At 41.5% G+C, this 23704-nt stretch overlaps 1 protein-coding gene across 3 annotated transcripts in view; it reads right to left on the bottom strand.

The window, feature by feature from the left end:
• The window catches only part of GNPAT (glyceronephosphate O-acyltransferase), a 39882-nt gene that overhangs the window by 15751 nt on the left and 427 nt on the right, over positions 1 to 23704 (bottom strand). For 2 of the 3 annotated variants that reach the window (XM_081570340.1, XM_081570341.1), the window contains exons 2-4: positions 10910 to 11092; positions 3254 to 3430; positions 1200 to 1329 (exon numbers count right to left, since the gene is read on the bottom strand). In XM_081570340.1, the coding sequence (XP_081426466.1) occupies positions 1200 to 1329; positions 3254 to 3430; positions 10910 to 11092 (490 nt within the window). The remainder of the gene's footprint in view (positions 1 to 1199; positions 1330 to 3253; positions 3431 to 10909; positions 11093 to 23704) is intronic. The other variant, XM_081570342.1, reaches the window with a different exon arrangement.

Here is a 23704-nt window from a genome sequence, read left to right as displayed (position 1 = left end):
AAATTACCGTCTAACCCAGCAATTCTACTTCTGGGTATATACCTGGAAGAACTGAAAGCAAAGACTCAAACAGGTATTTATCCATCTACACTCACTGCAGCACTATTCGCAACAGCCACAAAGTGGAAGCATCCCAAGTGTCCAGGGATAGATGAATGAATAAACAAAATATGGTAAATACAAAACAGTGGGAGGTAGTGAAGGACAGGACAGGGAAGCCTGGTGTGCTGTAGTCCACGGGATTGCAAACAGTCGGACACGACTTAGCAACTGAACAATAAGACACTAGAGTATTATTTAGCCTTAAAAATAAAAGAAAATTCTGACAGACACTACAATATGGATGAACCTTGAGGACACTATGCTGTGTGAAATAGGCTGGCAACAGAAGGACAAATCCTGTGTGATTCCACTTACAGAAGGTAGTGGAGTAGTCAAATTTGTAGAGATAGAAAGCATTAACAGAATAGTGGCTGCCAGGGGCTGCAGGGAGAATAGAATGAGAGGTTAAGTGTTAAATGAAGACAGAATTTCATTTTTGCAAGATGAAAAGAATTCTGTGGATGGATTGTACAACAGTGAACTTTATGTCACTGAACTGTGCACTGAAAAATGATGAAGATGGCAAATTTTATGTTTTCTGCATTTTACCACAATTGAAAAATAGTAAAAAGAGTTTAGACCTATTTTTTTTTTTTAGATTTAAAATATTTTTTATTTTATGGCTGCACTTCACAGCATGTGGGATCTTAGTTCCCTGACCAGGGACTGAACCCGCATCCCCTGCATTAGAAATGTGAACTCTTAATCAACAGACCGCCATGGAAGTCTCTTTAGAGTTTTAAAATTTTTTTTACTTTTTAAAAAAAGAATTTAGATCTATTTATTGACCTATAGAGATAGCCACTGATGCACTATCAAATAAAAAAAAAAAAAACAGTAGGGTAGTATAATCTCCTTTATCAACCTAAACCAAAAGCCCTATGTGCACATACGCTTGCTTATGTCTGTTCAGGCCAGTAGAGCACAATACAGAGGACACAATCCAACTGTTACACCTGGAACTGGAAGGAAGGAGGGAGAGGCTATTATATTTTCATCATTTTCTTCAACTACCTTGGAACTGTTAAAATCGTTCCAGTGAACGCTTTAATTTTTATAATAAAAAGAAACAAGAAAAGTAGAAGACCGAAGCATACCCATTCCTGCTGCTATGACTGGCACAGGTAAGTCATAGTTGTACAAAAGGAAAGACAACATCAGAAAGTCAATGTAGCTCCGATGACTGGGCAGCAGGACAACTGGATGCTCCTGGATGGCTCTCTGTAGCTTTAAGACAAAGATTACACTTGGAACACTTTTAGCTTTCATTATTATTAAAACTGTATCTTATATCAGAAAGTGGAAGAATGTGCTACAGGGGGAACACTAACAATGTTTTTCTGCCTCTCTGACCACATACACAAAACTTATTTCTGAGTTCTAGCTAAATAATTTCACATAATGCAAGAATATTAAAAATGTAAAATTTACAGGTCATAATAATAATAATGGTGATGATCACTAACACATATTAGTTGAGCAACAAGTAAGCATTTTACATGCATTGTTTAATATCACACACATATTTGTAAACAAGGCCTAAGCCTTATTCAGCTCCTTGGTTGTGACATAGTTATGCCACTAATGTTCGCTGGGAGCTGGGAATGAATCTCAAGTCAATCTGAGTTAAGAAGTCAACAATTAGCTGCTGTACTAGACTGACTGGTGGTTTAGGAAGAGAGAGCAAGAGATCCTCCCTCAGAGATTTAAAAACAAAAAAATTACACATTGTTAGGACCAAGGAAAGGAATGGTACTTTTCTATTTATACACTAGACTCAGAGGAGAGTGGATGCCCAGCAGTAGGGACAAATGCAACTGAACTTCCCAATACATTTCTCAGGCTATCAACCTCAAAAATACCCAATGTGTCAACATACTGTCTGTTTTTCTGAAATCTAAGTCCACAATCAACTGAGGCAAGGTAGTTTGTAATCAGTTAGGACCTAGCTAGCAACATTCCCTGCCCTCAGCACTGAACCAAACACCCTCCCAGCAGAGATCCAGACAGTAAGTCAGCAATTTAGAAATTAAGTCACAGGAGGAAAAAGAAGAAATACTTGGAAGCAAAGTAAATGACTGAATAAAAACACAGCATTAAAAGGCGTGAGCAGGAAGACTAATGAAGGTAAGAGCTTGCAAGTAAATTTAAAAAAAGTATTAAAAAACATAAATGGATAAAATAATCTTCATAGAGAAAGCTCTTATTCCCAGAAAACAGTAAAGTATTAAATGACAGGAGTGATAGAATTAGAAAAACCAGCATTTGGCAATCATACGAGTAATAACTGGATTCAAGCAAAAATCATCAATGGGTACAAAAACAAACAGAGGAAAGTATGATGAAAAACAGGAACCTGAAGCACTCCCCAAGATGTGTATTAATTACAAGGGGACAGACAGTAACTCTACAGTGGAGAAGCATGGCAAAGAGTGATGAGCAACTGACAAACGTGAACATTCCCAGGAGTAGGCACACAGAGGCCACCCGCTCACAGGCTGGCACACTGAGAAGGACGCAGCCTTAGCCTGATTGAGAAAACATCTCCAATCCAAATCAAGGGGGCAGCAGAAAACACCTGGTCTGTTTCCTTCAAAAGCAGTACCACGAAACACAAACAAAGACTAAGGAATTGTTCTAGATTAAAAGACTCCAAAGAGATATGGAAGCGGACTGTCACATACAACGTAGGACTTTCCTTGCCTATATGTGACAGAGCTGGGACAGCTGGCGAAACATGAATAAGATCTGTAATACCAGCGTTGTGTCAACGTTAATTTGCTTCTTTTGATAATTACACAAGAGAATGTCTCTGTTTACAGGAAAAACATGCCAGAAAGGTGTGTGAGTAACAAGAAAATGTTGTAGAACCTCGTTAAAACATATACAGAAACTCTCTTAATACTCAGTGAACGTCTGACATTGGCTTAGTCTGTAAAGTCTGTAAGTGACTAAGTCGGTTTGTCTGAACCCTGCAGGTCTGAAGGGAAGAGGGAAAAACACCCATCAGAGAGGCAGAGCTGTTTTACGCTCAGGCTGGACGCCGCTTAATAACCAGGAGCCGCTCATCTAGTGCAAAGTGAGATGCCTTTGAGTTGAAGAAACTGTGAGGGGTTGAAGAAGAGATTGTTTTTTAACAAGCAATACTCACTTTCTGAATCCCTTCTTCATTTACACGCACTTTTGAGAAAATCTGTTTAAATATTTTACTCAGGGCAAAAGCGAAAAACCGAATGGCTCCTAGCCGCAGTTTGTGGCTCATCTCATCCAGGATCTCACAGGCTTCCTCTCGGAGGACCTCGATAGACTGACAGGATTCCTTGGAAAGCTAAGAGGGAAAGCAAATAAATTTCTGGGGAAAAAAAAAAAGTCCAAATTCTTTTTGCTCAAATCAGCAGGACCAGTTCCAAATGGACTAATGTTATATAACTCAGAAATGGCATGTTTTCTTCTTAATTTAAATGGATATGATTTAAGCTTATATCCACATTCTCTAAGTTGCTGCTCAAAATCTAGTGTCTGAGAGCATTTACTTTGAAAGTAGTTACTTTCAGTAGATTATTGTACCTCTTCATCTAATTGCTTAGTGCTATTACAAGGTAACAACATACAAGCTGAAAATATAAGATTCTATTGAAATAACCACTCACTGTATCAGATATGCAGGACACTGGTACAAAAATTTCTGAACCATCAAAGGAAAATTAGTGAAATCCATGGCCTGACAATGGAATGCTCTTCATTCATATGCCATGCCACATCTTTCTGTACAGAGAACAAAATGTTGGCTTTGTGCTAGGACTGTCAAGTGCCTGGAGACGAACAAGTCACAGCTTCTGTCCTCAAGGAAGCCTAATCTGTTCCTTTAACTTCCCCCTAAACAAGCACTTTGAAAAAGAGTGAAATCTATGTAATAAATAACATTTGTTCTTACTAAAGCAGAATGCTCTTAAAGACAAGTATGGGATGTTAGAGCCCCAATCTCCCAAGTTACATGCAGTGAAGGAGTTTCACCTTTTGAAAAAACTGAGGTGAATTTAACACACAAATTGCGATATCAAAGGAAATAGGTCAGTGGCATTTAGTACTTTCACAAATGTATAATTATCCTCTACTTAGTTCCATTTAGCTAACTTAGCTTCTCTAACATTTTAAGATTTTTTTAAAAATGTGGACCATTTTTAACGTCTTTGGACTTCCTCGTGGCTCAGATGGTAAAGCATTGTCTACAATGCTGGAGACCCGGGTTCAATCCCTGGGTCGGGAAGGTCTCTTGAAGAAGGAAATAGCAACCCACTCCAGTATTCTTGTCTGGAAGATCCCATAGACAGAGGAGCCTGGTAGGCTACAGTCCATGGGGTCCCGAAGAGTCAGACAGGACTGAGTGACATTTTTTTTTTTAAAGTCTTCATCAATTTGTTACAATATTACTTTTGTTTTATGTTTTGGTTTTTGGTTGTGAGGCATGTGGGATCTTAACTCCTTGACTAGGGATTGTACCCCCTGCAGTGGATGGCAAAGTCTTAATCACTGGATCGTCAGGAAGTCCCTGTATCTTAGCTTTTGAGGAGCCAGGTCAACAGGCCCAAGACTGTGGGACCAAGATAAATTGTTTCCTCTTAACCGGTACTCCCTTATTTTACTCAGAGGTTATCCTTCTACTCAGAAAAGTGATGAAGCAAGAAAGGTTTAGTGATATGATCAGAACAGAACGCATACTGAATATAAAGACTGAAGACTGAATGAACAGGAGGTGGGAAAGTGAAGACAGTGGCCATAGAGTGCATAACTGAAAAGTCTGAATGAGGAGAAGAGGAAGGACAACAGTTACAGCAAAAATGTTTCCAAACTTGGAAAAGCCTTAGCCCTGTTTTTTGTCTTTACATCATCATTCCATTGAAAAAACTATGATAAAATATAATAACATGAGATTTACCATTTTAACTATTTTTAAGTGTAAAGTTTGGTGGCATTGGACCTATTGTCAGATTAAGGGAAGAATCAACAGAGAAAGAAAGGCTGAAGATAGAGACAGGGAGAGGATGTCTGCTAGAAGTCTCAGAAGAGATTAACGTGTGGCTCATCTTGACCCGGAGAACAGAGGCCTTGTCACTGAGCCCAGACTAAAGCACACAGGAAGAGGGTGCAGATACAGACATACCTGAAGATAAGGAATAGAAATTTGAGGAAAATAATTTCTAATATTTTTCATTATTCCAAAGTAAAAATATGATTGTTTGCTAATGGCAAGAAGGGTAGAGTCTAATAAGAACTTAAGGTTTGGCAGATTTAGGGTACGGGAAGGGACTGATGTAAGAAGGGATCTCAAGTCTGGAGATCACTGATGTGCACAACTCTGCCCATCCTCCCAGGAGCAGCCAGGTACCTGGTGATAGGAACAGACAGCTACACTGACACAGATCCTGGGCAGTCTGGAAGGCAGACTGGGGTACATGAGAATTAAAGTTACTGGTGACATAATTAAGCAAGTGATCCTAACAAAGGCTAGTTAGGAAGAGAGGACAGAAAGGCCGAATTAGAAAAAGGGAAAAAAGGAGGACTCAAGGATTTGGTGGGAAGAGATTTCAGGAAATGAGCCTAGGAAAGAGGGTACACTTGGAAAACTATCAAGATAGTTCAGGCCAGAGACAGAAGAGCCCCAGACAAAGGTAATAATGGGTGCTGAAGAGAAGGGTAAGGGCAGCATGATGCTCAGTTTTAGGCACAAGAATGGGTAGTAGGGCCATCCTCTGAATAGAGAATGCAGACCAGGGACACTGCAGGGGTTAAGAAGGCAGATATACTGATTTTGAGGTATTTGTGAGACACAGAAATTAGATATTCAGCACAGAATAGGGCTGTTGGAGATAAAATTCTGAACGGCAATAATCTAGCCAAAGGTAGAGATATCGTTTGGATATCATCAGACTATAGATGAAAACTGAAATGATGAGAATGGATAAAATCAATCAAGGAGACTAGAGAGGAAGAGAAAGAGGCTGTTAAGATTCAATCCTGAGAAACACTGGCAGATGTAAAAACATATAAAAGAGATTAAAAAGAAGATGTCAGAAGAGAACCATTTGTGTGATGTCACGGACGTCAAGGTAAGAGAGCCTGAAGAAGAGTGTCCAACAACAATGACACAGCAACAACTGACCAAGTGGAGACTAAATGGGTCCCTGGGATTGGGTTACTTGGAGACCCACAGTAACTTTTACTGGATGAATTTCAGCAAATGAACTTCTGAAACTGGGATGTGAGGAGGGCATCTGGTCCCACCACTTTGTGGCAAATAGATGGGGAAACAATGGAAACAGTGACAGACTTTATTTTGGGGGGCTCTGAAATCACTGCAGATGGTGACTGCGGCCATAAAATTAAAAGGCACTTGCTCCTTGGGAGAAAAGTTATGACTAACCTAGACAGCATATTAAAAAGCAGAGACATCACTTTGCCAACAAAGGTCCATCTAGTCAAAGCTATGGTTTTTCCAGTAGTCATGTATGGATGTGAGAGCTGGACTATAAAGAAAGCTGAGGGCCGAAAAATTGATGCTTTTGAACTGTGGTGTTGGAGGTGACTCTTGTGAGTCCCTTGGACTGCAAGAAGATCCAATCAGTCAATCCTAAAGGAGATCAGTCCTGAATATTCATTGGAAGGACTGATGCTGAAGCTGAAATTCCAATCCTTTGGCCACCTGATGAAAAGAACAGACTAACTGGAAAAAACCCTGATGCTGGGAAAAATTGAAGGCAGGAAGAGAAGGGGACGACAGAGGATGAGATGGTTGTATGGCATCACCAATTCGATGGACATGAGTTTGTGTAAGCTCCGGGAGTTGGTGATGGACAGGGAAGCTTGGTGTGCTGCAGTCCATGGGGTCGCAAAGAGTCAGACACAACTGAGCGACTAAACTGAACTGAAGAGGGCAGCCTATACTTCTAAGGAGTCAGGATAAGAAGAGAAAGATAACTGGAGATTTAAAAGAAAGAATACATGGCCAGGAGGGGACCTTCCTCCAGACAGGAAATGTACATGCCAGTTTGAGCCAGCAAAGAACGCTGGGGAGTAGGAAAGACAAGACCCCCGGAGACAGGAAGGATGTGAATAGATGAAGAACACAAGTTAACAGGCTTGTTTGTTCAGGAGGAATGACTTCTTCAAGGCACTGGAGGAAACCAGAGAAGCAGAGAATGACCTAGTCTCTTATTCTGTGCAACTGGGCTTCTCATTTGCCCAAGAGATATGCCGTCCCTATAGATCCCTCTTCCTGGGAACTGAAGAGAAGCTAGTCTTCCAAGTGCTTGTGCCCAGTGTTGTCCCTCTTCAGTCTATTCTCCACCTCACAAACCTGAGTGGTCTCTTAAATGCAGGCTTAATCACATCATACTACTGCACTCTGTGAGATAAAGGGAGCCTGAGGTGGAGAAGTGGCAGTAGAGATGGAAAGAAAATAGACCTGTGCTATTTTTAGGAGAGCACCTCAGCAGCTCTCAGTGACTGACAGCGTATGAGAGGAAAGTAAGAAGTGGAAGATGGCATCCAGATTTTTGGTTGGAGCAACTAACACATGGTGGGGAGCATTCTTGGAGACAGGGTAATCTGGAGTTGGGGGGTGGGGTGGGAGAATATCCATGGCACGAGGATGAGGTGAATCAAAGACTTTGATTTATACATCTTGAATATGGGGTGCTTTTGGAAATTCCATGTGGATATCCAATAAACTACAAAAATACACATATGAAACTGCAAAGAGATCTGGGCTGAAGCAATAGATACTAATTATCTACATTATTTATAATATACTATTTTTATATAGTAATATTATAATCAAGATTGCCGGGAGAAATATCAATAACCTCAGATACACAGATGACACCACCCTTATGGCAGAAAGCAAAGAAAAACTAAAGAGCCTCTTAATGAAAGTGAAAGAGGAGATTGAAAAAGTCGGCTTAAAACTCAACATTCAGAAAACTAAGATCATGGCATCTGGTCCCATCACTTCATGGCAAATAGATGGGGAAACAGTGGAAAGAGTGGCAGACTTTATTTTTTGGGGGGCTCCAAAATCACTGCAGATGGTGACTGCAGCCATGAAATTAAAAGACACTTACTCCTTGGAAGAAAAGCCATGACCAACCTAGACAGCATATTAAAAAGCAGAGACATTACTGACAAAGGTCTGTCTAGTCAAAGCTATGGTTTTTCCAGTAGTCATGTATGGATGTGAGCTTTCTAAAGAAAGCTGAGCGCCGAAGAATTGATGCTTTCGAACTGTGGTGTTGGAGAAGACTCTTGAAGTCCTGAATATTCACTGGAAGGACTGATGCTGAAGCTGAAATTCCAATACTTTGGCCACCTGATGGGAATAGCTGACTCATTTGAAAAGACCCTGATGCGGGAAAGACTGAAGGTGGGAGGAGACGGGGATGACAGAGGCTGAGATGGTTGGATGGCATCACTGACATGACAGACATGAGTTTGAGTAGGCTCTGGGAGTTGGTGATGGACAGGGAAGCCTGGAGTGCTGCAGTCCATGGGGTCGCAAAGAGTTGGACACGACTGAGCAACTAAACTGAACTGAACTGAATATTATAATATGCAGACATTAGTATAAGGAAGGTACTTAAAATTCTGGCAATAAATACAACTGCCCAGTGAGTGAGTAGAATAAGGGGCGAGAACAAAATCTTGAGGAACAGCAGCATTTAAAGAGACAGGCAAAAGAAAAGAAGCCCGTAAAGACAACTGAGGAATGTGGTGGGTAAGTGGAAGACTATGGTGTCATGGAAAAAACGGAGAAAGCATGTGCCAAAAGTTAGCCAAGATTTGAACTAGGTTGATTTTAGTCGCAAGGAAGGAAGTCATTCACAGCCTTGGGAAGAAATACTACAAGGGGTTGGAAGCCAGTACATGAAGGGTGCGAAAGTAGGGCCAGAGGCACAGGAACCAGCCAACTTCTTCAAAGGGCAGAGAAGTGGGGAAGCAAGGGGTGGGCACTAAGCAGAGAAGGAATGTGGTCAAAGGGGGTCTATCTAAGCTGGAAGACAGTGAGCATATTAAATGCTGATGGTAAAGAGCTGATAAAGGGGAAGAAGCTGAGACATCTGACTGGACAGACAAGAGAGCGAAGTCCCTGAGGAGGAGGAGGAGGAGGGAGGTGGGATTCAGAGGGAAGGAGTAGGGTAGGGATTAAACTCAAACAGAAGGGGCTCCATTTAAGAAAATGATGTATATTAGGTGCAGGTAAATTAGAAGCCTGATCACAGCAAGTTGAAAGAGTTCTCACATAATGGCTTAAATTTTCTTTGTGAAGTAGGAAGAAAAGTCATCTGTCGAGAGTACATGGAGGTAGATTTGGAGGTTCAAGGAGAACGGGGCAATTAAAAAGTGCCATTAGGAGAAAGGGAGGAGAGGAAGAAAAGAGAAGAATGCCTGGGTCCTAACCTAGACCAATTAAGTCAGAATCCCTACGGATGGACCAAAGTATTTTTTTTTCATTAATTCAAGAAGCATTTATTGAATGTGCACTGTGTACTCGGTACCAGGAATACAGCAATTTAAAAGAGAGAAAGAGACAAAAAAATTCTTGCCTTCACAGAATTTACATACTTGTGGAAAATTGTTGTTAACTTCTGCAGAAGTTCTCTAGGTGATTCTAACAAAGAGTCAGTATTGAGAACAATGGTCTTTATCTTCTAACAGATGAGGAAACTTGACTTCACTTACGTGAAGTCAGAGAAGATTAATCATTTCCCCAAGACAGATCACGCTAGATGAAAACAATGTGATTAACAGCATAGGTCACAAGCCTAAATCAGAGGAAAACAGACAGCAAATAATAAAGATAATAAAGAGTTTTCCTGGGAATTCCCTGGCAGATCAGTGGTTAGGACTCTGCAGTTTCACTGCCATAGGCCCAGGTTCAATTCCCTGGTCAGAGAATTAAGATTTTGCAAGCAATGTGGGTGGTGCAGCCAAAAAAAAAAAATTAAGAATTTTCCAAGGCCATAAACCTGACTCACCTCCACTTAAATGTCAAAGAAGCAGGATCTCTCCATGAATATCAAGGAGTAGAAGCACACTATCACATGAAGGGCCGCCAGTCCTGCCAGCCTAGGACTTCGACCTGGACACCTCCAGTGACGTGTCCACAGCACAGAACACAGCTTCTCTCTTCAGCCCTCTTCCAAGTCCCTAACTCAGTGAATAGCTCCATCAGCCTTGATTCTGCCTTTCCTTCACTTCATTCACCCAAATCTGAGATGTAGGTACAGGGACTTCTAAAGGCTCCCTGAATAATTTTCATGTGCCATGAGGTTTGAAAACCACAGCGGGGAAAAAGAGTCGTTTTTTCTGCTAGGAACACTCTTCTTCACTCATTTCACATGGAAAGTCTCTACACATCTTTCGAGCCTCATTTAAAAAATCACTTCTCTTACTCCCTGCACAAAATTAATTGCCCTTATAATTAATTAATGTCCTTATACACTGGCCTCCCACTAGCATGTCTTGTGTATGTATTTCATTGTAATTGACTGCACACCTGTCATCATTTCCTATTAGACTAAATACTCAAGCAGTCAAGAACTCTGCTCAACTAGCTCACTATTAGACACAATGTCTAGCAAACAGGCTAACATGCATTATAGGTAAAATAAACATTGGATAAATGTGCTGAATATACTGAAATCTAAAAAGATACATTAAAAATAGCAAAATAAATTCATAGAATCAAGAAGAGAAAGAAACTTGTACACAATGAATGAATCTGGCAATGGCTAAAGATGGAATCACTTACCTGTTTAATGACATAATGAATCTCTTCAGAATTGAGAACACTACATTTAATATCACTTGGCTTACAAGGAGTAATTCCCTTATAGACAAGAGGTGTGTAGCATTTCATTGCAAACTTCAAGTCACTGACATGCCTCCTCTCCTCTAAAACATCTTCAAACTCATCCCACTTTTTGAGCTCTTTCTGTGGACAAGGCAAAGGAAAGAAAGTCATGCACATGCTGTAAAATAAATTAAGACAGGGTAGGAACTACATTGGTAAGGTTTCATCTTTGTCAAAATTTTTATTCTGACATAGAATAAGAACAGAATGCCCTGGAGAAGGAAATGGCAACCCACTCCAGTATTCTTGCCTGGGAAATCCCATGGACAGAGGAGCCTGGCTGCAGTTCATGGAGTCGAAAGAGTCAGAAACAATTTAGTGACTAAACTACCACCACCACCACCACCACCACCATATGTATCTGAGAAAATTCCATACATGAAATGAGTGGGTCTAAATAAATTTTTGCCTAAAAAAGAAAAGCAAAAAAAAGAACAGGGTGTTCTGATGTTAGATTTTCACATAGTAAGAAAAAAAAAATGTAGTTGTTATTAGGATCAATGAATTGATATTAAATTGTAATATTTTAGTTTTGATTGCTATCTTTATAAAGCCAGTGTCCCTGTGGGAAAGTTAACAAATATAGTAAAAGTGGGACACTAAGCTCTAGAGCAAATCTGATCAATTTTACAGGTTTCATCCATCACACTTGTTTTGTCTGCCTCTTTTACTTGTTTTAAAAAATTTTTCGTTTTAAATTTATTTGGCTGCCCCAGGCTTTACTTGCAGCATGCAAACTCTTAGCTGTGGCATGTGGAACTAGTTCCCTGACCAGGGATCCAACTTGGGCCTCCTGCATTGGGAGCGCGGAGTCTTAGCCACTGGACTACCAGGGAAGTCCCTTCACTTAGTCTTAAAAATTAAATCAAAGCGTACGTTAGAAAGTTAACATTGTGTCAAATAAATTAAGAGTACACGGGTGCAAACTCAAGACAAAAGTGCTCCCATACAAGCTACTCTGGAGGAGTTCATATTCTGTTGTATTAGTTTCTTATCCCCTTTCAACCCACTGCAAATCAGCTTCTAGCCAACCCGCCCCTGAAACTGCTTGTTAGTAGGCTTCTAAATCGTTAAATGATTTCTAAATTGTTAATTCTTAAAAGTTTGTTTTTCTGATGATAAAAGTAATAGTGGTAATAGTCAGTACAGCTAACATGCATCATTGTTTCGTAAGTGTCAGGCAGTATTCTAAGAACTTAACCTCCACGAAAGGGCAATCCTCACAACAAACCTGTGAAGTAGTTAGCATCACTACCACATTTCACAATGGGGAGATTAAGGCACAGAGAAGTGAAATAACTCAGCCAAGGTCCTTCAGCTCTCAAAGGGCAGAGACATGACTCAGGTTCAAGCCTTATCTCGTCACAGACCTTGTTTCTAACCACTATCCTATACTACTCAGCATGTTAATTATGGAAAATTTGGAAACATAGAAACACACAAGCAAAGGCAAACTGCCCACAATTTTACACTCTGGAATAACTACTCTTAACTTTTACTACTAGTTTCCTTATTTTTTTCATTCATAGATAAAAAAGGTACATTTTTAAAATTTAAAACACAGACCATACCAAATATGGTTTATCTTGGTTTAAACCAAATATGGTTTATCTTATCAACTGTATTCTGAGTACTTCCTTATATTATTAATAAATATTGTTTTAAAATATTTTAGTGGCTGCATAATCACCTTTATATTCCTTAATTTCTTACTATATTTTTTCTAATTACCGAAGTGATACACATTCATTATAAAAATTCAGAGGATACAAAAAAGCACAAAGAAAACTAAAATCAACACCCAATAAGCCAGATACTATTTCAGCGAATGCTTGTTTCTATGCCTGTGGACATAGTCTCTCCTCAATGGCACACACATTTTTGTCACCCGATTTTTAAAAACTTAATGTTAAAAACACTCTTCCACGTCAATTTAAGTTTCTCCCGTATAACTTTAAATGCCGGACGTTTGGACTATTTTTCATTCATTGCTACTATAAAAGGCATAACAAACATTAATATTTATTTCAAATCTAATTACTAGACCTGGCCTCTTTCTAGTCTTCATCCTTCTAAACCTCCCCACAGTGTGACACCACTCTCAAGCATGCCCTCCTGTCCTTAGCTACAATAATTCTGAAATGTTCCTACTTTGGTTTTTAATTCTCGATTCTTGTCAAGTAGGAAATCCACCTCATTTCTCTAATCCAGAGATTCTCAACCTGGGGGAAATTTTCTCCCTAAACTACAAATATGTCTTTTTCCCTCCCCTTTCCTTTAATATATGTTAACCTCTCCAGCCCTCTGCTCACTCCACACAGTGTTGAGTATTCTCATCTACTCAACTGCTTTCAAATATTTGTTCATGAATCCCCTGCACTGTCCTCTCTCTTCTTCCATTTGGTCTTTCCAAAAGTGAATTCATTTCTCCTCTGCACCATCCTATAACCTGATCATTTTCCTGAAATCTCAATCAATAACCCCCAATGCCATCTACACTCCTCTGTTCACATCATTCTAGACCTCTCCTCCCTCACCTTTTACATCCAATCCATTTCATCCTGTTAACAAGGCCTTTAAGAATCAATCCTGTCTTCTAATTCATGTCTAGCCCGTGCTCTTTATCACAACGGCTTCCTCACTGGTCTCCCTGCCTGTTTTGCCCCTTTGAATCAGTCTTCCATGCCACTATGTGCCTTTTTTATTTTCTTTTATATTTAGCCACATTGGGTCTTAGTTGCAGCATGTGAGATCCAGTTTCCTGACCAGGGATTGAACCCAGGCCTGCCTGCATTCGGAACACGGAGTCCCAGCCACTGGAGCAACGGGGAAGTCCCCACTCCATGTCCTTTTTAAAACACAATTCTGGCCAAATTCTGGTTTAAAATATGACTTCCCCTCATCTCCTTCAGAATAAGACCTAAGCCACTCCTTGTGTCATACAAGAACCTCTGAGATCTGGCTTTTCCTTCTCACCCACACTCATGGTCCACTTTACAGTGAGTGATTCGACTTCCCCAACACAATCCATTGCTGACATGCCTCTGGGCCTCTCCACATGTCCATCAGCCTGGAATGCCCTTCTGTTCCTATCATCCTTGCTCAGGTGTCACTCTTCTGTGAAAATCTTGAGTTCCCCTGATGGAATCACTCTGCCTTCCTCATTAGGACTTCTGTCTACATACAACTATTATGGTATGTATCCCATGACATGAGATCATTTGCACGTCTGCCTCCCTACTAATATGCAATTACCTTGAGGGCATCTTTGTATTTCCAACATTTAGCTATGTTTGGAATATATATATTCTGAATGACTAAATGTTAAGGTAATTAATTTTAGGGACAAAAAGATCTTAAGAGACTCCCCATTTAATAGTCCTAGGTGTGGGAAGAGAAAAGGATCAGAATCAGTTGGGGAGGTGTGTATAGGGTTGGGGGAGTGCAGAGAGAGATAGAGAGGAAGGGGGAGTGGGGAGAAAGGGAGTCCTCAAAACAAGAACTCACCAGGCAGAGCAGCAGGTATGCATACTCTGCAAACTTGCAAGATATGTTCACCTACAGTCCTTCCATGGTTCTGTTAACTGCAGGATCAAACTCACACCTCTTAACACTTGACCCAGCTACACAAAGATCTAGTTACCTAAACAAGCTATGACATCCCATGGCTCCTATAGCTTTGTTCAGGTTACCTCCAGGAACAGCATTCCTTATCAAACATTTGGCACCTGTTATTAATATATTCTTGGCATTGTGGTATATGTTGGGGCTATGAGTTGTGTGACACAGAGAGCCACAGCTTCTTTTGTTGGTAACCAGGTGCATGGTGGCACCAGTTGCTGAGACAGGGCACTTACAGATGGCCCTCCCGCACTGTTCACCTGGACAGTATTCAGCCTTCAACCACAGTTTCTGTACACCTCCTCTGTGTACTATTTCTAGATTCTCCTTTAACCTGGGACTGAAACGGTCATCTTCTCCTTCGAGTTTGTAGGGAATCCTCATTACATTTTCATCTAGAAAACTTCAATAAAGTTGTATTTGGTGTTTCCCCTACAAGACTGTGAACTTCTCGTCATGTGTCTTTCTTAAAACTTTGTTCTTCCTTTCTTTTGGGAAGTGTTGGGTCTTCGTTGCTGCGAGGGCTTTACTCTAGTTGCAGTGTGCAGTCTTCTCATTGTTGTGGCTTCTCTTGTTGCCAAGTATGGGCTCTAGGGCACACAGCATTTGGGCCAGGCTCTAGCCTTGAGAACCCCATGAACAGTATGAAAAGGCAAAAAGATAGGACACTGAAAGATGAACTCCCCAGGTCGGTAGGTGCCCAATATGCTACTGGAGATCAGTGGAGAAATAACTCCAGAAAGAATGATGGGATGGAGCCAAACCAGAAACAACACCCAGCTCTGGATGTGACTGGTGATAGAAGCAAAGTCCGATGCTGTAAAGAGCAATATTGCATAGGAACCTGGAATGTTAGGTCCATGAATCAAGGCAAATTGGAAGTGATCAAACAGGAGATGGCAAGAGTGAATGTCGACATTCTAGGAATCAGAAAAGTGAGATGGACTGGAATGGGTAAATTTAACTCAGATGACCGTTATACCTACTATTGTGGGCAGGAATCCCTTAGAAGAAATGCAGTAGCCATCATGGTCCACGAAAGAGTCTGAAATGCAGTACTTGTATGGAATCTCAAAAACGACAGAATGATCTCTGTTCGTTTCCAAGGCAAACCATTCAATATCACGGTAATCCAAGTCTATGCCCTGACCAGTAACGCTGAAGAAGCTGAACTTGAACGGTTCTATGAAGACCTACAAGACCTTTTAGAACTAACACCCAAAAAAGATGTCCTTTTCATTATAGGGGACTGGAATGCAAAAGTAGGAAGTCAGGAAACACCTGGCGTAACAGGCAAATATGGCCTTGGAGTACAGAATGAAGCAGGGAAAAGGCTAACAGAGTTTTGCCAAGAGAACACACTGGTCATAGCAAACACCCTCTTCCAACAACACAAGAGAAGACTCTACACATGGACATCACCAGATGGTCAACACCGAAATCAGACTGATTATATTCTTTGCAGCCAAAGATGGAGAAGCTCTACACAGTCAGCAAAAACAAGACCGGGAATGGACTGTGGCTCAGATCATGAACTCCTTATTGCCAAATTCAGACTTAAATTGAAGAAAGTAGGGAAAACCACTAGACCATTCAGGTATGACCTAAATCAAATCCCTCATGATTATACAGTGGAAGCGACAAATAGATTTAAGGGACTAGATCTGGTAGACAGAGTGCCTGATGAAGTATGGACAGAGGTTTGTGACATTGTACAGAAGACAGGGATCAAGACCATCCCCATGGAAAAGAAATGAAAAAATGCAAAGTGTCTGTCTGAGGAGGCCTTACAAAGAGCTGTGAAAAGAAGAGAAGCGAAAGGCAAAGGTGAAAAGGAAAGATATTCCCATCTGAATGCAGAGTTCCAAAGAATAGCAAGGAGAGATAAGAAAGCCTTCCTCAGCGATCAATGCAAAGAAATAGAGGAAAACAACAGAATGGGAAAGACTAGAGATCTCTTCCAGAGAAGGCAATGGCACCCCACTCCAGTACTCTTGCCTGGTAAATCCCATGGACAGAGGAGTCTGGTAGGCTACAGTCCATGGGGTCGCTGAGTCGGACACGACTGAACGACTTAACTTTCACTTTTCCCTTTCATGCACTGGAGAAGGAAATGGCAACCCACTCCAGTATTCTTGCCTGGAGAATCCCAGGGACGGCAGAGCCTGGTGGGCTGCCGTCTATGGGGTCGCACAGAGTCGGACACAACTGAAGCGACTTAGCAGCAGCAGAGATCTCTTCAAGAAAATTAGAGATACCAAGGGAACTTTTCATGCAAAGATGGGCTCGATAAAGGACAGAAATGGTATGGACCTAACAGAAGCACAAGATATTAAGAAGAGGTGGCAAGAATACACTGTACAAAAAAGATCTTCATGACCCAGATAATCACGATGGTGTGATCACTCACCTAAGAGCCAGACATCCTGAAATGTAAGTCAAGTGGGCCTTAGAAAGCATCACTACGAACAAAGCTAGTGGAGGTGATGGAATTCCAGTTGAGCTACTTCAAATCCTGAAAGATGATGCTGTGAAAGTGCTGCACTCAATATGCCAGCAAATTTGGAAAACTCAGCAGTGGCCACAGGACTGCAAAAGGTCAGTTTTCATTCCAATCCCAAAGAAAGGCAATGCCAAAGAATGCTTGAACTACTGCACAATTGCACTCATCTCACATGCTAGTAAAGTAATGCTCAAAATTCTCCAAGCCAGGCTTCAGCAATACGTGAACTGTGAACTTCCAGATGTTCAAGCTGGATTTAGAAAAGGCAGAGGAACCAGAGATCAAATTGCTAACATCCGATGGATCATCGAAAAAGCAAGCGAGTTCCAGAAAAACATCTATTTCTGCTCTATTGACTATGCCAAAACCTTTGACTGTGTGGATCACAATAAACTGTGGAAAATTCCTCAAGAGATGGGAATACCAAACCATCTGATCTGTCTCTTGAGAAACCTGTATGCAGGTCAGGAAGCAACAGTTAGAACTGGACATGGAACAACAGACTGGTTCCAAATAGGAAAAGGAGTCCGTCAAGGCTGTATGTTGTCACCTTGCTTATTTAACTTATATGCAGAGTACATCATGAGAAACCCTGGGCTGGAAGAAACACAAGCTGGAATCAAGATTGCAGGGAGAAATATCAACCACCCCAGATATGCAGATGACATCACCCTTATGGCAGAAAGTGATGAAGAACTAAAAAGCCTTTTGATGAAAGTGAAAGAGGAGAGTGAAAAAGTTGGCTTAAAACTCAACATTCAGAAGACTAAGATCATGGCATCCGGTCCCATCACTTCATGGGAAATAGATGGGGAAACAGGGGAAACAGTGGAAACAGTGTCAAACTTTACTTTTTTGGGCTCCAAAATCACTGCTGATGGTGATTGCAGCCATGAAATTAAAAGACGCTTACTCCTTGGAAGGAAGGTTATGATCAATCTAGATAGCATATTTAAAAGCAGAGACATTACTCTGCCAACAAAGGTCTGTCTAGTCAAGGCTATGGTTTTTCCAGTAGTCATGTATGGATGTGAAAGTTGGACAGTGAAGAAAGCTGAGCGCTAAAGAATTGATGCTTTTGAACTGTGGTGTTGGAGAAGACTCTTGAGAGTCCCTTGGCCTGCAAGGAGATCCAACCAGTCCCTCCTAAAGAAGATCAGTCCTGGGTGTTCATTGGAAGGACTGATGTTGAAGCTGAAACTCCAATACTTTGGCCACCTCATGCGAAGAGCTGACTCACTGGAAAAGACCCTAATGCTGGGAAGGATTGGGGGCAGGAGGAGAAGGGGATCACAGAGGATGAGATGGCTGGATGGCATCACCGACTCGACGGACATGGGTTTGGGTAGACTCTGGGAGTTGGTGATGGACAGGGAGGCCTGGCATGCTGTGATTCATTGTGCCGCAAAGAGTCGGACACGACTGAGTGACTGAACTAACTGGAGCACAGGCCCAGTAGTTGTGGAGCATGGGCTTAGTTGTTCCAGGGCATATGCGATCTTCCCAGATCAGGGATCGAACCTGTGTCTCCTGCACTGGCAGGCAGGTTCTTTACCACTGAGCCACCAGGGAAGCTCCTTGTCATGTGGTCATACATTTTTATACTTCTAGTCCCTAGTAGGAACCCAATCATTGTTTATACAATGATAACATAAATTACTAAATGAAGCCACTTCTTGAGCCCTGTTGATGACAGCTCTGCAATATTCAGTCTAAAGCTCAAACTTCTCCCAATCTGGTCTAACTCAGTGTCTAATACAGTGGTTTTTAACACAGGCTGCATATTAAAATTAACTCAGGGAACTTAAAAAAAATACTGATGCCCAGGCCCTCTCAAAGATTCCTGATTAATTTGGTCTGTGAGTGCTACTGTGTATCAGAAGTATTTTTGAAAGTACTTTAAGTATTTCCAACATGCAGTCAGGGTTGAGTGTTGCTGCTCCTTAACTGCCCTTCCCCACATCTTGCTGGACAAGTATTTACCATCATAAAATAAATACTCACAGGAGCAAAATACAATGAGGAGTCGAGTCAGAAGACTGAGGTGAAGTGTTTTTCCACCACTGCCTTCCCTATCTTACTTTGTACAGCAAGCCTCTACCTGTATCTCCCTTTCAACTGCTCTGGTGGGCCCATTCACTCAACAGTGACTGAGAGTCCCAAATATACCAGGCATTGTTCTACAGGCTAAGAATACAGCCTGAACAAGGTAGACAGGAAATGTGCCGAGGGAGCTGAATGTGCCCTTAAGGAGATAAATGACAAAGAAACAAGACAAGATCACGTAGGGAGTCCACCAGTAACATGCTGGTAAATGTGCATCTATGGGAGAGCCTTGATTTATAGCATGTGTCAGTGTCTGTGGTATACACCCTCCCACTGTGGCAAGTTTCAAGCTACCAATGCCTGTGTGCGTGCTAAGGTTCTTCATCATATCTGACTCTGCGCGGCCCTAAGGACCTATGTGCCATGGGATTCTCTGTCCATGGGATTCTCCAGGCAAGAGTACTGCAGTGGGTTGCCATGCCCTCCTCCAGGGGGTCTTCCCGACCCAGGGATTGAACCTCTGTCTCTTAAGTCTCCTGCATTGGCAGGCAGGTCCTTTACCACTAGCGCCACCAAGGAAGCCTCAAGCTACCAATACAACCTAACCAAACATAGAGCTGGGCTTCCCTGGTGGCTCACACAGTGAAGCATCTGCCTGCAATGTGGGAGACCCAGGTTTGATCCCTGGGTCAGGAAGATCCCCTGGAGAAGGAGATGGCAACCCACTCCAATACTCTTGCCTGGAAAATTCCATGGACTGAGGAGCCTGGTAGGCTACAGTCCATGGGGTCACAAAGAGTCGGACACAACAGAGCAACTTCACTTTCACTTTCAAACACAGTTAGGAGGAGATGGAAGGAGCCACTGTACTTTAGGATTTCTACCTTACAGTGTGACATAAATAACTTCAAGAGCATAACAGTGAAATTTAGTAAAGTAATGAAGAAGTGCTGAGTTGTATTAACTATTTTTAACAGAATTTATTTAATGGAAATTTATATAATAATCTTTAATTTTTAAACAGCAGTGTTTTAACAATAGGGTTGCAAACTTCATACAAGTTAAACAGTGAGCTTTCAAAGTCAGGATAAGACTGCTGTAGCACAACACTGAAGAGAGAATATAAAAAAAATAGAACAGTAACTAATGAAGAGTGACTGGAGAGCTACTTTAGGCTGAGTAGGGGGTGGGGGTGGGTAAGGCCTCTTTAAGGAGATGATGCTTGAGCTGGGATCTTAATAATAATAATAATAATAAAAGGCTAGCAATGCAAAGTTCTGGGAAAACACAGCATGTCTTACAGACAGGACTCTAAGTACTCTGAGGAGGGAGCACGCTTACTTCTGAGAAACAGAAGGCCAGTGTGGCTGAATACCAGCGAGCAAGATAAGTCAAATCAGAGACGGAGCAGTTGCCTGACTGTGTAGTCTTGTGGGACACTGTAAAAGGACTAGACTTTTCATTCAGACTCTAATAGGAAGTTGTAATTTGGGTTATGGGTACACCCAGCAATTATCCAGTCCCAGTCTGCTTTTCATCTGTGGTATCACTGGAAGATTCCAAGCAGACCTATGGCTTCAGATACAACCTACTTGCTGATGGCTGTCCTATCCAAGTATTAAGGCCAGATCGTCCTCTTTTACTCTGGTATTATATTTAAATATCATATGAAATATATGTATAGATCATTAGAAATATCATATTTCTAACTGTATTTGGATGTTTCAATACTTTGTGATATATTGGGTCCATAACAAGATAATTCACAAGTTAAAAATCATAATGTTGCCTCTTACATCTCAAACTCATCACATCCTAAGCTGAAATTACTACTGTATAACCTCAACTAAACCTGTTCCTCTTCCTCTTTCTTATCAGTGAAAGGTGGCATCATCCACCCAGGCATCCTATCACAGAAATCAGGGGTCAACTTTGGACGGCCGCCTCTTAGCCGCCACACTTAACTGTCCCAAGTACCAGACAAACTCACCCATCTCCCTTCTCCACAGACTCACTGCCTATGCCTTCAGGCTTTCATCACTTCCCTGAACTGTGATAACAGAGTCTTAACTGATCTTCATGCTTCCAGATCAGATTCTTTCCCTAACCAGATTGTCTTTCTACAGTCTCTGCTTAAGAGGTTATCCACACAATCATTCGAGAAACCTAGTAGTCTTCTTGGACTTTCAAAAATACAAATCTGATCATTCTTAAATGGTGCCCCGTAGGGACTTCCCTGGTGATCTGGGGGTTAAAACTGCACAGGGGGAACAGGTTCGATCCCTGGTCAGGAAACTAAGATCCCACATGCCGCAGCCAAAAAAGATAAATGGTTGCTTCGTAAAGTTAAGATTTATCCTTACAGGCATTTAAACATATAAAATTCCTTTAGGAACTATCCTCTGCCTATTTGCTCAGCTGTGCTTCTCATATTCCCTTTATTCTACCCGTATCTATCTTGGTTCCCCCAAACATGCTAGGGTGTGGTGTTCTTACATCGGTGCCTAGGGTAGTCTTCCTCTTCCTCATCTACCATTCATATCTCAAAATCTCATTTCAGGTGTCATATTCTCTTAGAAGCCTTCTCCAAGTCCCCAAACAGGTTGGGTGCTCCTTCTTATCCCTCGCGTAACATACTGTGCATGCTTCAATTATTGCGCTTATCTCACTTGCGTGTGTACTAAGTTGCTTCAGTTGTGCCTGACTCTTCATGATCCTATGGATGAACTGTAACCCACCAGTCCATGGGATTCTGCAGGCAAGAATACTGGAGTGGGTTGCCATGCCGTCCTCCATGGGATCTTCCCAATCCAGGGATTCAACTCATGTCTCTTATGTTTCCTGTATTGGCAGCCATGTTCTTTACTACTAACGCCACCTGGGACGCCCTTATCTCACTTAATTATGATTATTTGTTTATTTTCACGATCTCCTGTCAAGTCCTTAAAGGCAAGAGGTGGATCTTTAACTTCCATATCTTGGACACTGACAATGCTGACTAGGACACTGTAGGTACCTACTGCTGCAACATCTGCTGGAATCAGCGGTTTCTTTAGAGTGTTGTACAATTAAGAGCATGGCGAGGAAATATATAAGGGTGGTCTGAACCAGTAAGTAAAAGTTCAGGTTAACAAGAAACTAAAGACTGTAGTCATGAGAGTAGTGCGGGTTGCTGTCTAGCTTCAAAAGTAGTAACAGCGTACATGCAATTGCTTTAGTTTTTCATGTGAAAAAGTGGACCAAAGTCGTATCATTGGTGAGTGGGGGAAATAAAAAATCAATTATTTCCTTTAATATACATGTGGAAAATTGCTGTCAATTCATGAACCAGTTTAGGGCTGAAAAAGCTACCTATGGGGAGTCAGAGCTACACAGTAACCCTCTTCACTACATTTCAAGGTTGAAATATTTCACTGAACTATGAAGTGAGGTCAATGAACAGAGAGGCACAAGTGATAAACCTTAGAAGAGTGGACAATTAGAAGCAATTATAAGCCCAAGCTCTTCACAGCAAGAGAACATAAGTTTTCCCATGTTCCACTGATTTCCCAATTTGAAGGTAGATTGGGTTTTGTTGTTGTTGTTCAGTCGCTAAGTCATGTCCAATTCTGTGTAACCCCACAGACTAGCCCGCCAGGCTCCTCTGTCCATGTGATTTCCCAAGCAAGAACAATGCAGATGGTTGCCATTCCAGTCCCCAGGGGATCTTCCAGACCCAGGGATCCAACCCGGGTGGCCTGCATTGCAGGTGGATTCTTTACCATATATACATTTTCTGAAACTGAGTTTGTTTACTTTGCTCTTTCATGTTCTCCCTGTTATGACGTTCCTACATAAATTAACCTTAGATTTAAGCCAGAACATTGATAACATGACTTAAAAATATACACTTTTGTTTCTTCCTATGGTAAATAAAAATTCTTTTTTTTTTTTTAAAGTCAACTGCCCCCCCAGGGTTGTGCAATACTGAGAGCTACAAATTTCTGCCTCAAAATTTCTTCATGAAACTGTGAGTGACCAACATTCCGTTGGCAAGACAGACCAGTTCAAATCAGGAGAAGGGGTTTAGGCGGTGAAAAGGCCAATTGTAGGGAGGCCGGGTGCCATTAGCTGTCTTTCAAAATGACTTGTGGGAAAAGTACAATGATGGACAGAGACAGAAACACAATAAAAATTTCCAGAAGCTCCAAATTTTCTTAGATTAAAAGTCTTAGAAACTCGATGCACACATACAAGCCAAATACTTTTTCTCCCGGGAATATCACACCTGCAAAAGAGCGGGGAGGGGAACCACAAGCTATCTCAGGCTGGGTCAGACCCGCAGGTTTTTCCGGTTCGAGAAACCAACCAAAAAGTAGTTCGACACGCCCTCGCTAGAAAAGGAGATTCCCAACTCTCCTCCCTGGTTTTGGTGTCAGGGGCTTCCTGAAGGCCCCATGCCTGATGGAGTGAAAGGGAAGGAACGAGCGGGCAAGAACCAGAGGAACCATCACCAACACAAACTTCTAAAAGCATACCGACAT

The sequence above is a fragment of the Giraffa tippelskirchi genome, chromosome 2, assembly GCF_054371585.1.
Source record: "Giraffa tippelskirchi isolate mGirTip1 chromosome 2, T2T-mGirTip1v1.2.pri, whole genome shotgun sequence".
Classification (NCBI taxonomy): domain Eukaryota; kingdom Metazoa; phylum Chordata; class Mammalia; order Artiodactyla; family Giraffidae; genus Giraffa; species Giraffa tippelskirchi.
Note: the sequence above shows the minus strand (reverse complement) of the source record. Positions and strands in the feature narration are given on the sequence as shown.